General features: G+C 37.2%; 1 protein-coding gene and 1 long non-coding RNA gene across 4 annotated transcripts in view; one reads left to right on the forward strand and one right to left on the reverse strand.

The window, feature by feature from the left end:
• Positions 1-1,165: 1,165 nt before the first annotated feature.
• The window catches only part of ZNF292 (zinc finger protein 292), an 87,343-nt gene continuing 68,766 nt past the window's right edge, over positions 1,166-19,742 (forward strand). Inside the window, exons 1-2 of one of the 2 annotated variants that reach the window (XM_006200312.4) lie at positions 1,166-1,303; positions 1,503-1,699. In XM_006200312.4, coding sequence (XP_006200374.1) covers positions 1,532-1,699 — 168 coding nt within the window. In that variant the 5' untranslated portion in view covers positions 1,166-1,303; positions 1,503-1,531. Of the gene's footprint in view, positions 1,304-1,502; positions 1,700-12,920; positions 12,959-19,742 lie in introns of those variants that run through there. The other variant, XM_072965576.1, reaches the window with a different exon arrangement.
• Positions 4,232-13,750, reverse strand: LOC140697649 (uncharacterized). 2 transcript variants are annotated; one of them, XR_012074820.1, is made up of 2 exons: positions 12,519-13,750; positions 4,232-4,412 (listed from the first exon to the last, which is right to left on the reverse strand). It is a non-coding gene; the product is annotated as an uncharacterized lncRNA (long non-coding RNA). The 2 variants fall into 2 exon arrangements; XR_012074819.1 differs by lacking the exon at positions 4,232-4,412 and adding an exon at positions 8,047-9,664.

Raw genomic sequence — 19,742 nt, forward strand, 5'->3', positions numbered from 1 at the left:
AAATAATGGCACTTATTATTAATCGTCATCACTGATGCATTACAAAACATTAATTCTGGATAACATACTGTCTACAGCATTTTCCACTAACACTAGAAATCTCTTGAAGAAGATGCTACACACGATAGGGATTCTTTTTATCTTAAATGCTTGTACTAGAGAAATACACTTCACTTGGAATATGGTAGTGAAAAGCCTAGGTGCCTCATCACTACCCTTGTTTCTGAATTTCCGAAGACCATTCGGTTGTAAGAAAGATAAGCCTTTTTGTCTAATTTTCAGCTACTAACAAAACATTTGTTTTATTCTGGAATTTAGGCTCAAGCACTTGAATTTCTGTAGTACTTGCAGTGTTTTGTTCAAGTGCCAAGGGTTCATTCTTCCCAGGTTGTAAATAAAATATGGTTCAGAATGCCACCTCTACTTGCAGCACTAGGAAAAAATGCTGTTTAATTTATAATAACTCTCCATAACCTTGTTCTTTTAGCAATTTCCCCTCCTCCGTTGTGATTAATGGAGTCCTTATGGCTGGTTTCTTTCTTTCTTTCTTTTTTTTCTTGACCTACTTTCTTTTCAAGAGCTTTCATATATAGCATGTTTTCAGTGGTGGTGATTTCTGTAGCGTGTAGGAGTCCAAAATCACGGTGAAACAGATTAGTTGGCTATCGCTTATTCTAGAAATGTTTCCGTGGTTTAAAAATCATCTGATTCCAACGTCCACAATTTCATGGTCTGAAATCTCGTAAGCTATGCTTTTCTTAAGTTTGCTCCGTTCTCCAGACTTAAGATTTGAACTTCATTCCGCTGTGCTCCAATTGTTATTTTTCTTTGTTGCCTCCACCCCCTAGAGATTGTTTCCCAGGGAGAGGCGTTCTTGGGGCTAGAGAGGAGAGTAGAGCGGGACGAGATCTGGTACCACCGGCACTAGATCCCTCCTCCCCCTCCTGGTGAGAAGTCAGACAATTTTGACAGTTCACAGCCCTGCTTTGGCTCTCACGTTTGTGGGCCATGAGTGGGCTTTACCTTCTCCCTCTTCCCCTGCCTCTGGCCTGCCTTCAGGCCAACCGCAGATGCGGCCATTACCCCAGCCCACCCAGAGCTCTCCTGCACCGGTCCTCTTGGGGAACTGGGGCGTGTGTCCGTAGAAGTCTTCGGGGGACTGGGGAAAGCTACGGCGGGATCCGGACGCTCGAAAGGACAGCCACTCCCCAGGCTTTTCCCCGCGTCGCGGCGCCCACGTGACCGAGAACAGGCCTCCACCGGCCCGCCCCTTTCGTCCACGGCTGCCCACTTCCCGCTCGGGGTAAGTAAACCGCGGTTTTCCGCACCGCCCAACCCCGCCCGCCTCCGCTCCCCTTCCCTTCACCTCCCTCCGGCCCCCTCGCGCCACTCTCCCCGCCCCCCATCCTCCCCACCGGGCCCTTTGTACGTGCTCGGCGGCGTGCGAGCGCGGCCGGCACGTGACCCCGCCGAACGTGGCATTGTGTTATCACGTGACCCAGGTGCGTACGCGACGGAGCGGGGTGTGAAGATGGCGGACGAGGAGGCCGAGCAGGAGAGGTTGAGTCGCGGCGGAGGCGGCTGCGCCGCGGAGCTGCAGCTCCTGGGCGAGCGGCTGCAGGAGCTGGAGCGCCAGCTGCGGGAGAGCCGGGTGCCGGCCGTGGAGGCGGCCACGGAGTACTGTCAGCAGCTGTGCCAGGTGAGGGCGTCTGGGGTCCCCTCCCCCTTTCCCCCGGCTGGAGAGGGAAGAGGGCGAGTGAGCGCCTGGCGGCCGAGCGGTGGTCGTCGCTGCCGTGGCATCGTCGGCGCCGCCGCCCGGGCGGGAGCGGGGAGTACGAGGAAGGCGCCTTTGTGTGGCTGCCGTTGAGGCGGTTGTTGTCGGCGGCTCTCGGCTGGGGGAAGGGAGTTGTGGTCAGGGCGGAAAATCCCCCCTCCTCTTTCCTTCCCCGAAGTCGGGACTGTGCGGTCTCTGAGGCCGAGAGATGTAGACGGCGAGGACGAGGGTCCGCTCCACCGCAGGGAGAGGAAAAGGGGGGAATGCAGGCCAGGCCCCTTTCTCCTCCTCTTATTGTGCTCTGGGGATTACCGCGCCCCCCGCCTCTGCGCCCCTGTTTCCCACTCCGACGGGCCTCCGCCCCCAGTGGTTTCATTTCTTTGCCTCTCCCTGCTTTCATCCGTCCCGCCCCGGCCCCGTTCTCTCTGTCTCCGGGCCTTTGTTGTTCGAGTTTCGCCTTAAGACTGAAGGGGCCTTTGTTGATGTCCCGAGGAGCGGTCCCCGCCGACCCCTTCTAGCTAGGCGAGACGTTCGTGGATGAGGGGCGCGGAGGTGTCCGTTCCTGCCTTTGCTTGCTAGGTGCACCGCTTCCAAGGTAAAGGTTGCTCTCCTCGGTGGAGAGAAGCTGTCCCTGTCTGTGTATCCTAGGGTCGAATGTCCCTATGGAGTAGCTTTTCCATGAGTCCGCTTCTCTTGCTTACACCTTCGGAGGCGTATGGTTTTCTCTGTTCCTCCCCCGGCTACACACCCCCCTCTGTTACTTGGACTCTTCCCTGTTTGGCCTCTTGGTGAAACGGAGAAGACTGAGGCCCATGTCGACCTGTGCTCTGGTCAGTTTCAGGCCTTTCCTTCCCTTTCTTGCACAAGGACAGTGATTTCCAGTAACTGCGTTCTAACCAGGATTTGGAATGTTAATAACACTGTTTGCTTGATAGAAATCGGAGCGTTTGGGTCTACATGTGGACTTGATTACATACCCTCCAGTTTCGTTTGCAATTTCAAGGTGCTGCTGTTGGCTATGGTGAAGATTTTGGTTAGATTACCCTCTTGAGGGGGGAAAAAGAATTTATGCGGGTCACATTTAGAGTTAGCTTGTGAACGTATCGCTATAGAGAAGTTGTTTTGGAAAGATACTGAACTTAAGGTCGAACAATCTTGGCCCATTTTAGCATTTCAAAGTAGATACATTTTCACTTAGTTTTTACCCTCCAAGTTCTGAAATGTTCCTTTATAAGATTAGGGAAACTTGATCCCATACCAAGAAATCTCCATTGCTGTATGCGCTTTATTGTCACAAATTATTTGATGGTTGTTCATTATCTTAAAAAAAACCCCACTTTTTGAAATTGGTGACTTGTCTAGGAGTATATGCAATGTGAAAGCCCCCCACTTAGGTAATGTAGGTCTAGTGAATACCTATGGCAATATTAGAGATTCTTCATTCCTTTGAGTCTTAGTTTTAAAGAATTGTTGAAATTTACCTATTTCACTGCCGTGGCCATGCCCACTTTTTCTTAATTAATCTTTTAAATTAAAATATTTATTTTAGATATTTTTAAAAAGTTAGTAAGGTACCCATAAAAGGAATTCTTTTATTTGTAAGTCAAATGAGCTTTTTAGTCAGTGAAAAGTAAAGTCTAGCTTTGCTGAAAGACATTTTTCAGGTAACAGTTTCCACTGATGGATTTAAGGCTAATTACTGTAAATACTGTTGACCAGCAATATTCATAAGTAGGATTAATAATTCTGGGAAAGTGGAATCTCATGCACGTTGGACTTAATTTTGAGGGTGTGCAGCATCATAAATTTATCACTTTAAAATTGTATGAAACAACTTTTTTTGTCAGCTTGAAAGTAATTTCCTGTATTAGCTTTAGGTGATCAGTCTTAACAGCACGTGAATTGTTTTTACTGACCAGTGCTGCATGAAACAGTACTAAAACATGATGGGTTTGTGGATTTCAAAAATAATGAAATATTTCAAGCACTAAAATCCCAAAATAATGTAAATTCATTTAAAAGTGGTCTTCATTATTTGAAGAGTAGAGTGTATCTGATGTTTGAGATCCCCTGTAGAACATTTTTCTATGTATATATTTTTAAAGTTTGCTTCTTGTTTCAGTGATCTTGCCAGATAGGAAGTAACTTGAAACATAATTGTTTCTTTAAAATTGTATCCTAGCCATTATTAACGTTTTGATACAAGTTGAGCAAAGCAGTGGTTAACAATTCCAGAATTCTTTGGAGTCTAAAAACAATGCTAGAAGTACTAGGAGCTAGAAATTATAGCTTTGTTTCTATCCTTGAGATTATCATTTAACTTTTTCTATCTAAGCTTTTCCTGTGAAACTGGGATATTCACATGCTTCAAGAAGGAAAAGATGAGTAAATATTTGTCAGAGTTAGTGGGCTTCAGAGTTAATATTCTATAAGTGCTGATGCTTAGTGCTTGTGCAATCCCCGTTCTTGCATTTATTTTCAACATGAATTAGCTTATATTCTGAATTTTTTACCTCAACAAAAGGTGAATTTCTGAAGGATATAGGAAACCTGCAGGAATAGAAGTTGCTTACTCTTCCTTGTTTATAGATTTTTTTTCTTTTTGAATGAGGTAGAATAGTAACAGATTTCTTAAGTTCTGAAAAGTGAAATAGAAATGAAAAACATTAAGGTTTTCTTATTGTTAACAGTATTGTTTTGCTCTTTATATTAAGTTGCTTCCTGGAAGCATGCCCCACCCCACTTTTACATGAACATTTGCTTAAAGCTTGAGTGGGAGGAGGGGAAGGTGGTAGAGGACGGGCATATGGGAGTGCCTGTCAAAAATCTTAGATTTCCGTATATCTTTACAAGCTAGCTGTAATCTGGGTAATGTAGTTGACCTATGAGTTTTCTTAAAATCAACTTAGAAAAAGAATATATTATAACTAGGAATAATTTCTTGCATTTATTTATTTCAGTATCTTTATTATATATAAAAACTGATTATAGTTGGAACTTACTGGACAGTTTATTGTATTAGACTGGGCCAGTATTCACTCACTCATTCAGCATTGTTATTGTACCTACAGTAGGGTCCGGGCAATTACAATCATGGTCCCTGGCTACAAGGAGCCTGCAGTCTGGAGGACGGTAGACAAGTAATTGTAGTAAATTGTGATTTATATCTTTTATTTCTGGGATGAGTATAGTACAGTAGCAGGTTATTTATTTGGAAGTTTAAATAGAAGCATTCTAAAAGAATAATTGTTCTAAAAGGATTTTGAAATGATTATATATTTTAAAAGTTAAGCCATTGTAATAATTGAAGAATGATTTGTTGGAGCATGATGTTTGTTGACAGCATTGCATACTGGACTGGATGACCGGTTGATTGATATATGAGTTGTGACTATTTTTGGTTGTTTATCATCTGGTGACTGATAATTGTTTTAAAGGTCGGATTGCAGTTGTGGTATCACACACATACACTTCATACATTGGTTCATATAAGCAGTTCTTCTCAACTGGGCATAGTACTTTTTCCCACTGCAGTTCTCCCTTCAAGGGCATTTGGAAATATGCAGGGTCAGTTTTTTGGTCGTTGAAGTGACTAGGGATGTGACAACTGGTATTAAGTGCCCATGGTTCATGGATGCTACATTTTCTGAAGTGATCAGGACTGTCCCACCCCATGGAAATTTATCCCTCTACCTAAATACCCACAGTGCCCTTTTGAGAAACACTGAAGAGAAAGAAAAAGAATATGTTAAGGTTTTTTTTTTTTCTGGTCGTTATGCTCTTTTCATGTTAATATAGTTGTATTAAGAAATGCAGTTAATCTGGAAGAGATCCAGGTCAGTGCTCTTCAACCATATATAAATGCACACTGAGCTGGAGTGCACATTGCACTTGAAATTTTCTGATTTTTAGAAATTATGAGCAATTGTGTAAGCAATTACTAAAACAATTCACTTTTACCAGGTTAAAGAGGTAGCAAATTGAGCATACTTAGTTGTCGTTATTAAAGCAAACCTTTTGATATAATTGAAATTCTGTTTTTAAGAAAGCATTTATTGCAAGGACCAGGGTTAAATGTTAGTGGATAGAAGATTCAGGAGATTCTAGTAGGATATAAACTAATAGGGTATTTGAATATCACTTCAGGATGACAAGTGAGATGTCAAAAAGCTGTGTATCATTAACAAATTTGTTTTATTCTCTTTTTTATTCTTTTTTTTTTCCAAATGGAATATGTGATACATTGAAATGTATAGAAGAATACAAGCACTGAGAAAGGGCATACAATGAAAACTTGATCTCCTTCTCACCCTAGGCCTTCAGTCACCTTCTGCAGAGACAATCCCCAATAGTATTTTATGCGTATTTCCAGAAATACTGTTTACTGTTTTTTAAAAGAATAAAAATGAGGACATACTGTACATTGCATCTTGCTTTTTTCACCATGAAAGATGTCTTCAAGATCATTCCATAGCTGCACATGTAGACCTATGGCTTTCTGTTTTAAACTGTATTATAATAATAATTCTAATCCATGGCTGTGTCTAATTAATGAGTTCATTATTGGAGGTTATTTGGTGGAATAAGGTAATTTTATGTATAGTAATTTCAATAAAGAGTTTAAAGAAGGCAGTAAGCACTTCAGGGTAGGGTATCAGAGAAGGCTTTACTGAAGAGGTAGGATTTGATCTACACCTTAATACCTTTATTAACTATGTTTAATGCCTTATTGGTATAAGAAACAAACATCAAATTAAAACTTTAGGAGAGCTACTGAGTATTAAAACTGTGTATATATTTGTGTATTTTTGTTTTATCTGTTTGATACAAGTTGATTCTTTTATTGGCATGTTTTGCTTAGGTTTGATTATAGTGGCAAGAATTTTAAAAATGCTTAAACATTTTCCTTTAGAAACTAGACTTTCTTCTGATTATTAGAGGGTATCTTAAGCTAATTTGTAGGACACTTCAAATCCTAAAGAAAGAAAAGATGGCTTACTTGTTAATTAGTGATAATTACTTTAGGTATTGAGGGAGTAATAAGTCATTTAAATTTTAAAAGTTTAGGTAATTCTCAGGAGAAATAATTTTTTAAATGTTCATAATTAGTATGACTGCATACTGGAGATATTCAATTCGACTTTCCAGAATATACTTATACCAATTTTAGCAAAGGAAAGCTTTACCAAATTTTACTTGCCTCCTTCTTGACACTTCTTGGTCCTAAATTAAAATATGGGAGGGGGGAGAGAAGATGTATTCTGCTATTGCCGTTCATGAAAATTTATATGGATAACTTGCAAAACCAAGGATTTTTGAAAATATATGGTCTTAACTATATGAACTGCTGCTGTACTTACTTTCCTTGAGATTCTGTCAATGTTGAGAAATTATCTTATTTTTCCCAACTCTCAAACATAAATTCAGTTCATAAAATTAACCAATCAGTATGTGAGTAATTCATTTATAAAATGGAGAGTTTACTTTTATTAATGTGTTTGTCACATACCCACTGTAACTTGTAACTGTGTGTTTTCCAGGAGAGCCTCTTGATTCATTGTTTCTCTTTTGGCATTCAGAGTTGCACAGTGTACCTCATTCCTTTTTCCCCTATTACTTACATTTAGCCAAGATGATTTGTTGAGATTCAACCAATTATACATGTCTTTTCTTAGTTTATTTTAATCAGATATTAAATTTTTTCTTTATGTGAGAGCACTAAGGGAGCTATGGAGAATAATGGTGTGCAAAGAGCTTACAAAATCTGGTGCATATATTAATAGTTAAGCAACTAATACTATTTGGTAGTAAAGTGTCTGGTGGTAAATACAAAAAGTGGAGTATGAATTAAGAGGATTAGAGCATTTTGAAATTATATAATTTAGCTAAAAATTGAACAGGAAAGGAAAACACTGTTGTCTTGGATCTTGAATGTGGATAACCGAAGTGGGACGGATGGGAGTAAACCTTAAAGGAATAGAACAACTGTTCAAACTGGCATCTTGGAGAAAAATACCAGGGGCTGGGATGAAAAATAGGATAGAAAGGGTAGATTAGAACCAGACTAAGGGTTTAGCATCCAAACCAAGGAATTTTAATTAATCTTGTAAGTGTAGATAATGTATGGTTACATATCCTAAAGACTTGGCTTTCCAAGTTTGAGGCATTGAAATAATTTTTTTAAAAAAATCAGAATGTTACAACCTTTGGTTTTTCTTGAAGTGTTCTGTATCAGTTTTTGCCATATAACAAACTGCCCCAAAACATAGTGGTTTCAAAAGAACAGCCATTTTTATTACTGTTCTCAAGGCTGTGGGTCTGTTGGGTGGTTCTGCAGTCAGCTGGTCAGTTGTCTGCCGTTCCAGATGGTCTTACTCATGTGTCTGGTGGGTTGGTTGAGGGGCCTCAGTTAGGTTGGCTTATCTCTGCTCCACTTTCACCCTGGAGCTCTTTACATTGCAGTCAGAGAGCAAGTTCTGTAGCACAACTGTTTTTCAAGCCTCTGCTTGTGTCATGTTCACCATCATCTCATTGGCTCAACAAGTAGTCAAACCCAACCTCTTTGTGGGTACAGGGAGATGTGATTCTTCAGGGACCAATTTTATAACAATCTACCACTTATCCCATATCCCTTTATTCTCCACTGCAATTCCAAGCACTTCTCTCGGTCAAATTTAAATTTTTCATTTCTATAGCCCTCCCTCTGTTTTCTGTCTTGTCACCCATATTCTATCATTGAAGCACATCCAGTTGTCCCTTTAGGGTTGGCAGAAAGCATTTTCATTCCTATTTTCTAATCTCAATCTCCAAATAGAAGAAGGGCATCCCACTCCATCATGGTAACTTTGGAAAATTTGTGGAACCACCTATTTGCCATGGTTCTTTACCTTAACGTTAAACCTAGTCTGTATTTTGTGTTTTGTGTTATCTCTACCGTGTACAATCTAATGATAATATCCTAGCTCTTGTCCTGTATTTGAACTTCTTTTTTCTTAACTGAAGAACTTGCTTTTAGCCTTCAATTCAGTTTGTGAAATTCCCCAACACCCTGCTTTTATCCTTCTACCTTAGAGGCAGTCCAATACTCCTAACAGTGTTTCTCAAATTTGAGTTTATAGAAACCTAAGAATGAGCCTGTAGATTTTAGAGTTACAAGTTTTTGACCTCAGCTCATAATAAGATGTAACTTACTTTCTTTCCTTTCCTTTTCCCCCCCTACTTCCACCGCTTAGTTGTTGCATTGAAACAAAGTTGTCACGGAACAATACTTATCTTTACTATGTGTGATGCATTCCACTTTGATTAACTATTATTGTTTTTTAAAAGCTGCTCTTGATTTTATGGTCCAGTAATAATAGGTCATAGCCAACAAATTGGGAAACACTGCTTATTGAGAATCACTGGGCTCAATTCAGTAATAAGCAGAAACATATACAGTCCTAAGATAAAAGCTGGCCCTCTAAGTCTAGTTGATTCAGAACATTCTCATATTTTATTTACGAGGAGCATCAAAATTAAAATAGTTTTAAATTTCTTAAAATGAATGCTAAAACTCAGCATTATGTCCACGGAACTGTTTGAGAAATAATGGTACAAAGGATCGAATCCAGATTTTAGCTTGAGCCCAGTGCTCTTCCTGCTGTATTGTTTCCTTTTCTTCATGTTTTCACTGTTCAGCAGGAACTTTCTGCTCCTTCTAAATTATTCATTCCTCACAAGTACACCTGTTCATTTTACTGGCTTTGTAACTTTGTTCAGAGGAGTGGTAGTATGCAGTGAAAAGCCAAATGATTTTGAGGTCAAATAGAAGCTCCCCTACAAGCTGCACAAGGCTTTGTTTAGCTCATGCTTTCTTTGTCTGAGGTGAGGGTGAAGCTTGAAGTTAAGAGTCTAGACCAAAGAGATTGAAGAGGAAGAGAATTCATGTTCAAAACAGGCACTGTGTTAGATGCTTTACTAACAATGAATTGTTTAATCCAAATATCTGTGAGATAGTAGGATTAAAAACCATTTAGCCTGTTTAAATGTCTCAGTTTAACCCAAATTGTCTCCTAGCACCTCTTCATTGCTATGTACTACTTGATCAGTGTGACACTGAATCCTCAGAAAATGTTCAGTTTTATTAGGCATTTGAACTGAGATGTATGGTTAAATGGCTAAAATGAAGCAGTTCTTTAAAAAATGAATTTGAAATATATGGGTAATGTATTCATGAGGAACATTTGGCCTCCTTTTTGATGCCTAACATAAAGGAAATGTTGTGTTTTAAGTTCATAACTCCTAGATACATAACTCCTACATTTTATATTTAGAAAGAGGTAATCTAAATTTAAAAGTAGTAATTAATAATTGACTTGATCTCCTTCACAGTCAGTTTTAGGGGATATTAGAAAGCTATCATATCAAATATTTAAATTATCCTGTAGTATTTTAATTGAAACAGATATTTGTGATTTTGAGAGAAATTTATTTCTAGTAAATCAAGATGATTTTACTACTTCTTTTAGATGAGCCGTTATCATCAAAGGTAGGCATTTAGAATTTCTATTTATACAAATAAATAGCTTACATTTTGTATTTTCTAAATAAACATGTACATATTGTTTATATTTTCCTAAGTTTTGCAAATATGATAAATCTCAGTCAACATAAACTTGAAACATTACACATCTAATTCAGAAGAATTAACATTTCTTCAGTTTATATTCTGAAAAATACAGTTTTACTTTCTGAACAAAACTTTTACAGGATTATATTTCAAAAGAATAAAACAAAGTTTAACAAAATACCTATTAAAATAGATACTTAAGTAGTTTAAATCTGTGACTTTCTATGACTTACCCAGTCCATATTTGTATAACTTTATTTTTAAACTTCTATTAGGGAAAATTAGAAAAAAATTGCCTAAAATGACATACTGCACATAACAAATACTGTGAATAAAATTTATATCCTCAAAGAAATTGATCATGAAGGTTATCATCAGCTTGAAGATATTTTATAGGAAACATTTCTGAATGCTTGTGTCATAACTACTGCTTCTTTAGTAATTGAGAATTTAACCCTAGTATGTAAAACTGAATATGTTGGCAAGAAATGAGTCAGACTTAGTATATTTCAATATTGTGCCCTATTTAGTATTTCTGAAAAAGCAACCTGATGTGGCAAATGCTGTCTAGAGAGAAAGGGACATTATTTTTAACACCAAAAAGACCTTTGAGGATTTACCTATTGATTGAAAAAACATATGTGGTGTTTGACCCCACTCCCCACTATCATCTTTTATAGACATTGTTTTACCAGATGAAAAAACCTACTCTATGAATTCTGTCTTTCATATATACTTTGCTTGGCAGCCCATTAGATACTGTGCATTAAAATATTGGAATTCTAAGGACAGCGGTTTTAATTTTCACAGAATTGTGTGTTGTGACCCTTGGTGTGCTACTTCTTAACTTTTCTATTTCCTTATCCTTGCAATAGAGACCTTACAGACCATTGTTATAAGAATTGATCAAAGACATGGTTATTTTAAATGATTGTTGTCATACAAAGTAACATTTTCATTTACATTTAGAAATTACTTTGGAAACACCTTTGATTTTTTTAAATGATAATGACCTAGCATAATCTTATAACATTAATAATTCCATCATTTTAAAGTCATCTGTTACCATTTTGAAAATAGTATTAGGTTATTGGTTTATCAACTTATTTGAAGCCTACATTTTAGAGAAGGCAGGATTATATTTTATAATAATTTAAGAAGGATCTTTTTGTCATTGGGGGTGGGGTGGCAGATTATTCGATGTGTGTGAATGTGCCAGGAGAAGATTAATTGGCTTTGCAATTAAAATCTTCTTCTTTGTCCAAAATTTTAAACCTGGATTTGAGAGGCTGGAATGAGAGAAGCTAGTATTACATAGTAACTAAAAGTATAGATTTTGAGTTATTTGAATTCTGACTCCCTTATTTCTGTGGGACTTTAGGCTTGGTTTTGTGTCTAGGTCTTCATCTCTAGACTAGAGGAAGTAATGGTATCTGCCTTAAAGCTGTTGTGATTAAGGTAGAATGTTTGTTGAGCCCTTTGTGTATTATGGTGCTGAAAGTAGACAGTAAATGTTAGCTATTAATGTATTTACAAGGACTAGATCTGAAATTTTCCTCACAAAACATTAATCTTAGGGTTTGTAAAATACTCTTTAGTTGCTTATCATATAGGTAGGGACTTTCAAACTTAAAAAAATAAAATGAGGGGAACTCCCTTTTCCTCCTGCCCCCAGAGTCTTACTTGATATCTTGATGTATAAAACAGAAAAGTTACCTCTGCAAACAGTTTGACAAGTGCAGTACTAATCTAGAAAATAACGTCATTTATTTATGCTCCTGCCAGAGCTCGTGAAGGGAGTTCAAGTGTAGTCCTCTTCTGACAGTACTTTCTTCTCAATTTTTTTTTCTTATTTTTCCTTATTCTGCTGCTTCTCTACACTCTTCCAAAGATAATGAATGTTTTTGTGTGTCAGAGGCATAATAAAGCCGTCACTGAAGATTTTAATATATTTAATTTAGTTGTTAAAGACTTTTGCTTAGTCTTGTCTGACTTATTAGGGCACATTAAAAAAAACTCAGTTTTTGGTATCTAAGATTTAAAATAAGTTTACTTCCTCTATTCATATATTTATTCTATTTTATATATTTATTTATATATTTATATTTATATTTATTTATTGCCTTCATTTCTTACCTTCTGTTGCTGTTTGGATTCTGCCCCTCATCACACCAAAGGAAATGCTCTTTTGAAAGTCACTTGCTTGACATATTTGTAGTACTTTAACAACTGTAGACCCAAGTAGCAATCCAGCAGTTCAGACTATTTTATATGCCTGCACATTGTTTTTAAGAACATTTAATTGTCAGCATTTTAAAAAGCATAAGCCTTCATGTTGAAATGAGGATGTTCAGCTTCTCTTTGAAAATCAGATCTGGCAATATTTGGACTCATTCATGGCTACAGGCTGAAGTGACTGCCTGCTCAGTGTCTGTTGGAATTTTAAAGTGTTTGTGACCTCATCTTATGTTCATCTCTCTTCAATTTATTTACACTACTCTCCTGATTCTCCTACCTTTGTGACTCCTCCTTTGTTGCCTTCACTGACTCTTCCTTTCATCTGCTGGGAATGCATGGTAATTGTTAGCTGGTATTAGTATATTTAAGAGAACTAGATCCAACATTTCAGTATTTTTTGTGGCATTTCCTCAATGTTCTTTTCTTCCCTTTTGCTCTTCATTAGTGAACCTCAGCCATCTTCCCCACCTCAACATCATGTCTGAGACAGGACTCTAGTCAGAAAGTGGTTCATGAGCCCTGGTTGATGACCCATGCTTCACATACTAATCTTCAGCAGGCATCCACTGTGACAGCATCTCCTGTCACTCTGGGAGGATTTCCAGACGTTCATTCATTTAGGCCTCACCACTCTTCTTAGCTTTTGGTTCCTATTTCCAACTGCCTGTGGAACTCTTCCTTGTAGAATTCAGTAGGTACTTCTAATAAAATAGGTCTGAAATTGAACTCAGCCACTCTGCTTTTCACTATCCGCCCCTCACCCAAAAGAAAGCCTGTTGCTATTGGTGACATTCTTCCCCTCCCCCTCAAACTTAGGTTTTGAAACTTTGAGTCATTTTTAGCCCCTTCTTTCACCTCTATAGCCCAGTCAGCAAGTTCTGTCAGTTTTATTCATGCACTGTTTCCTGTATCCTCTGGTTAGATCTGATGTTATTAATGGCTGCTTAGTTTCTTGTAACAAAAAATTTAACAAAGTGTTGTATGAAGCTATTTTTCTGTCTTTCATTTTCTAATCTATCTTCTTCTCTATTGTCACTAAGATTATGCCATCTTTTCAAAGCATGTTTATTGTATTTTTTCCTTAAAGACTTAAAAGGCAGCACGATTTGGAAGAGTTCAGATTCTGTGTTGGACACCATGAGTTGACATCTCAGTTTTACTAGTTATGGGCCCAGTTTCTTAACCTATTAAATGAGGATAATGGTACCTACTTCATAGGTTTGTGAGGTAAATGGGGCATCAGCACAGCACCCATCACATCAGTGAGCACCACATACAGTGCTAATCCATGAAAAATAAAATTCAAGCTCCTTAGCTTTTTTCATGATCTGGCACCTAGCATGCCAGCCTGGCTAATTGGTAGCCATATCTCTTATGTCTTTTTAAGCAAAGCCTTATGGATTTGTAGTCTGTCTTATACTACAGTTCACATAACCCCTCTCACCTCTGTGCTTTGGCTTTAACTTTCCTCTTTTATGTTTACTTCTTTTACCAACTCCTTTGCTCCATATTTCTTTCTCTCAACTTGTGATAGGATTATTAGGTTTTACTACATTTTTCTTGAGGCTTTCCTATACTCCTAAATTGATTTAAAAACATATTCCCCATCCTTTTTATTGGACTGCGTAAGCTTTCTTGGCTTTTATCATATTTTTTCTGTTTCAAGATTGTGATTGGAGCTTCTTAAAAACAGGGCCTTGCCTTATTTTACTGAATCATAAGTGATTAAATCTTGTTGAATGATTGTGTCCTCTGTTTTGCTTAAATAGGCTGATTTTAATTGTGGGGTGAGTTTTGTGCTACTTACTGAAATTAGGTTTCTTCTGACCACTCTATCTCAGTTCTGACATTGGGTATCTATGTTCAGGGCAAGGATTCGGTTTGATCAAGTATGTATATAGTTTTTATAAAGCAAATGTGGTTGTATGATAAGTAGTTGCCATCTTAATAGCTTATTTATTAAGGGCTGACTGCGTACCAGAAACTGTTAAGTGTGTGTATGTGTGTGTGAGTGTGTGTGTGTGTTTGAGAAAGGGAGGGAGATTGAGAGAGATGGGCTCATTGTAGTCCTCAACAACCCTCTGAGGTAGAGAGAGGTACTATGCCTATTTATATATGAGACTGCTGAGGCGCAGAGAAATAAAGCAACTAGCCCAAGTCAGGTAATTCAGACTTAATTTTTAAAAAACAAACAACAAAAGCAGAACTGAAACTAAGTAAACCATTTCTGGGGAGGAGAGTAATATGTAGGTGTTGATTGTAAAAATTAGTTTTAGGGTACAAAGGGAATTTATAGTAGTAAACTTTAATCATTTGAGACTAAACTTCAGGAATGCAGCGCAATGAATGTAAGCATTTATTGTAGTGGGAGTTTGAGTAATAGCATTTTTAAGAATGTGTTAAAAGTTCTTTGTTTAGTAGTAGTGAGAATTTTATTAGTTTTTGAATTTCTTTGAGTAATGTATGAATCTTTTAAGGATAATCAATACATATTTATAAATTACAATGAGAGCAACTTGTTGAAGAAGTCGGTTTCTAATCTCCAAGTATAACTAAGATCAATATTTTATTGGATTAAGGGAAAAAAAACCCCCTGCATTTGTGATATGTTTGGCCTCTCTGTATGGTACAATGAAGTACCTAAAATCCATGGGGAAAAAGTAGGTCATCAATGATCTTTAAGCTGCTTTTAACTGGGTATCCTATCAGTAAACATTTGAATATGAAACCTTAATATAGGACTATCTAATTACAAATCACATGTAACATACTATTTCAGCTTATATGGTTGAGTCTGTTTATTAAATAATAATGTTTATATTTTAGATCAGTTTCATAAGATGGCCAGTGTTAAAATAAAGATTCTAATGGCAGCAAGAGAAAATCAGAGTTAGTTACAAGGGAACCCCTATAAGGGTCTCAGCTGATTTCTCTGCACAAACACTGCTGGCCAGAAGGGAGTGGCAAGATAGATTCAAAGTCTTGAATGAGAAGAATCTGTAAACCAGAATACTCTACCCAGCAAGACTATCCTTTAGAGTAGGAGAGAGGAAGAATTTCTCAGACAAGCAAAAACTAAAAGAATTTAGTAATACTAAACCTATCCTAAAAGAAATACTGAAAGGTCTTATCTAAATAGAAAAGAAGGAGGAAGCTATAGAAAAGAGAAAACCATAATTGGAAATGTGGTAACTACAATGAGCTACAAGAGAATAAACATGAAGATGTAAAAGAGGACATCAAAATCATAAAATGTGGGAGATTGGAGTGAGAAAATGTAGATTTTCTTTTCGTTTTTCATAGAATGTGTTTGAGCCTATATGACACAAGTCTAAAGCAGACAGATACAGTAAATGGGTTAACATACTTGAAAACAGGGTAACCGCAAACAATAGAGTCACAAAACCCGAAAAGAAACCAAGCAAATGCAAAAGAAAATTATCAATCCACAAGAAGAAGAAAAAAGAAAGAAAGAAGGAAAGAAAGACCAAATCAACAGGAAAACAAATTTTAAAGTGGCAGTAAACACACATCTATCAATAATCACCATAAATGTCAATGGACTAAATGCTGCAGTCAAAAGACATAGAGTGGCATATTGGACAGTTTCATAGAAAAAGTTTTTTTCCTCTTCTGTCTTTCATCTTATACTCTGTTTGGAAACCATTGGTTTATAGTTCTATGAGTAGCTGAGTTTCTGAGATATATTATTAAATAACTGCTGGATTTATTTTCCCCATTTTCATAGTGTAATGGAGAAATGACAGTAGTGACCTAATAAATTTTTTTATACTATCTTTTAGTCAAATTTAATGTAATGTGTATTTCCAGTTTATTGTTTCTGTCATGCTTTACCCTTTGTAATGATCCCTGAGTATTCAGTGTGCCAGCTTTCAGTTTCCCTTTCAGCTCTGAATCAACTCTGTTACTTGCTCTGTGATATTAGAGCTTGACCCTTTAAGCAGTTCTCCATTGATTGATGTTAAGCTTCATTAGTAGAGAATGCTGAAACGACACAAAGAAAGAGCTTCTGTGTTTGTTTCTTGCTGCTACTGCTTGGCCACTCTCATGGCATGGATATGGGGACATCCAGTGGTCCTCTGCCCCAGGTGAGTGCCCAGAATGTATAGACTCTTGGTGAACTCACAGCCCCAACTTTGTGACCACCTCATCACAGTTCTCCTGACACGGACATGGCACACACACCCCAGCAGCCAACACCCCACCTTCCCCTGCATGTCTGCTTGCACCATAGAAGGTTGTTTTTCTTGGTCCTTCCTATGCAGGTACTGCTGGTAAGCAGGTTCTCAGTGTCCTGACTCCCTTTGTCTGCCCACCTACCAGCCACTTAGGCCCAGAAAACCCAAACTGGGAAACCTCTTTGCCATCCAGTAGGCTGTAGCCATACCTTCTCCAGCATGGTCCAGACCCTGGGTTTGGGAAGGGCCATCTTCCAGCTTTGTTTCTTCCTTTGGTACTCTCTCAGCCCTCGGGTATTCTTTAGAGTTCTCTTATATGTGTTTATATGCGTTGCTCTCTTGTTATTAATTTTTTATGTGAAACTTTCCCTCTTTAAATTATTCTGTAGTCCCCAGTTTTTTGGTTTGACCCTATTTGATGCAGTGGGCTAGAATGAGATAAATTATATACTATACTTGTGCACAAAAATTGTAGGTTAGTAACCAATAGTTTCCCCTTCATACATAGTGCGTATTTGGGTTACCTGGTGGTCCATGGAAAGTAGTTTTGGTATTAGAAAATAAAATACCATGGTTGTAAATTCAGTTTCTCATTCTAGTGGGATTATAATTATGCAGAATTGGTCCTTAAAAGTTACTGGTCCCAAAAATTGTTGAGAGGAGGAAATGGAATAATTATGTAAGTGTGCTCATACTTTATAAACAGTCAGGAAACACCAAGTGAGAACTTTTCAGTCCTGTTATTAGCATATTTGTTGCTCAGAAAATTTCCTCCTGGTTATTTCTTTTTGAATAAATTAGAAAATGACAGGCATGAGATACCTTTAAAAAAAAAATCCCCAAGTAGGATGTTGGGGTAAAAGAAAAGCACACCCACACTCCCAGAAGATGTGGGGCTGGTGAGGCAAGGAGACACAGAAGAGGAGCTATTTTGACTAATTTAATAGTAGTACTAACTTGGTAAGTGGTTTATTTGTAGACATCTCAATTTGATTCTATTTATCATTTTCATATTTGAGTTTTCTTCTGGATATTTAAAATCAGTATCTTTGCTAATTTTAAGATCCTTGTTATATCTTTAATAACATTTACTACATGTCTGCAGTTACGTATATACAGTTGACTGAAGTGTTCTATTACAGTACGTTCATTCCCAGGAATTTTTTCACAATTCACTGGTTACTGGATTTCTGACTTATACTTTGGCTTTTGTGCACCCTAGTTCTAGCTTTTTCTCTGAAGCTCTGCTATATATTTAAAATGGATGACAATAATGTTTCCATAAATCATAGAAGAAAAGAATAACAGTAACTTAATGATCATATTGTTGATTCTATAACAGAACTTGTCAAGTTTGCTATGTCCAATAGCCTTTATGCTCGTATAGAAGTAATGAACTTGCATATTGTATTAAATAAATTATATATTTAAAAAAATCAATGAAACAGTAGGACACCAGAATCCTATTTGAGGTGCTTCTTAACCTCCTGGTCCTACTGCTTTAATTTCACGGTTTGTGACAACTTTGGGTAGAGATATCATTGAAGATAAAACTGATGGCCCTGACTCTGTAGATGATGATCTTCCCAATGTAACATTCAGCCAGTTAATTTTTTAAGTAAAATTTTAAAAGCAAATGATGTTTCCTATAAAGGAGCCAATTTTGTTTTTAACTTTGCTTATAATTACTATGTATACAGTGAATTTTTTGGAAAAAAATGTGCTTTTTAATACAGTTAGCCAATAGGAATATTTATTCCTGCAGTGGAAAGAATTCTACTTTAAGTCTTGACATGTGAGATTCAGTGAGGGTGTGATGTGGTAGAGAACGAATATAATTACAAGGAGATGAATCTGATTATCTTAAAGGAAAACAATTCCTTGCAACAGTAAAAGTAATAGGATGGAAAGTAATCTATAATATATGTTGCTGTCAAATGATTTTTTTCTTGCAGGCTGACCCCTGCAAGAAAATACAATATGAAATTGAAGTATGTGGTATATATTGTATCTTATTAAAATGAAATTCAAGTATATTGTGCATGTTGTAACTTAGTAACAAACTACTTTAAAAACAAAACCCCTTTTAGTTGACACAATATGGCAATTTAATTAATAGTAATAATTTAAATTTTGTTGGTGTACTCTTTGTGTTCTTTTAAAACTTTAAGCATATTTTTCTGTGTTATTAATGAAGGTAAAATTACCAGGCTAATCACAAGTCTTTATTCAGAGTGTGCTTTAATGTTGTTTTGTGTTCTAGGAACAGGATGCAATGCAGGAAAGAAGGGTTTCCTACTATTTTTTTTTTTTTTGAGTATTAGGCAAGCTTACTGTCCAACTTAGAATTAATAGTTACTTTTTTTCCCCTTAACACTTCATTTTCGTTCCTTCTCCCTTCCCCTGTCCTCTTTCCCAAATAGCCATTGTTCTCAATATTTTGTGAGCCCCACTCTGCGTCCTCTCTCAAACCCCCTGTTTTATTAGTATTGGAGAGGAATTCAACTAGCTGTTAAGGAACTTCTAAACTAATTTATGATAACATGTGAGTATATCTTAGGTAGATAAGATTTCAACTAGATAATAAAAATAGGGAAATATGGTAATTTGGGGAAGGATAATTTGGAATGAAAGGGTTTTCAAAGAGACAAACTACCCTTGTTGCTGTTATCTGACTGAGTTCGGTCTTTTTTTTTAAAGAGTTGTTTCTGTACTCCTGAATTCAGAGTTTCTCTGAAAACTTGAACTCAAAACTTTCCTCCAACTACTCCCATTGCATTACAGCCAGGGTTCATGGGGTAGATGGATAGGGTAAGGCTGGATGGAGCCTTTGGTATGTGGTTTTGTAAACTTAGGATTCTGGTTATGTCACTGTCACTCTAGTATTTTCCAGTTATTACATGAGTTAATAAATTACTTTTTT

This window comes from Vicugna pacos, chromosome 8, assembly GCF_048564905.1.
Source record: "Vicugna pacos chromosome 8, VicPac4, whole genome shotgun sequence".
NCBI classification, from domain to species: domain Eukaryota; kingdom Metazoa; phylum Chordata; class Mammalia; order Artiodactyla; family Camelidae; genus Vicugna; species Vicugna pacos.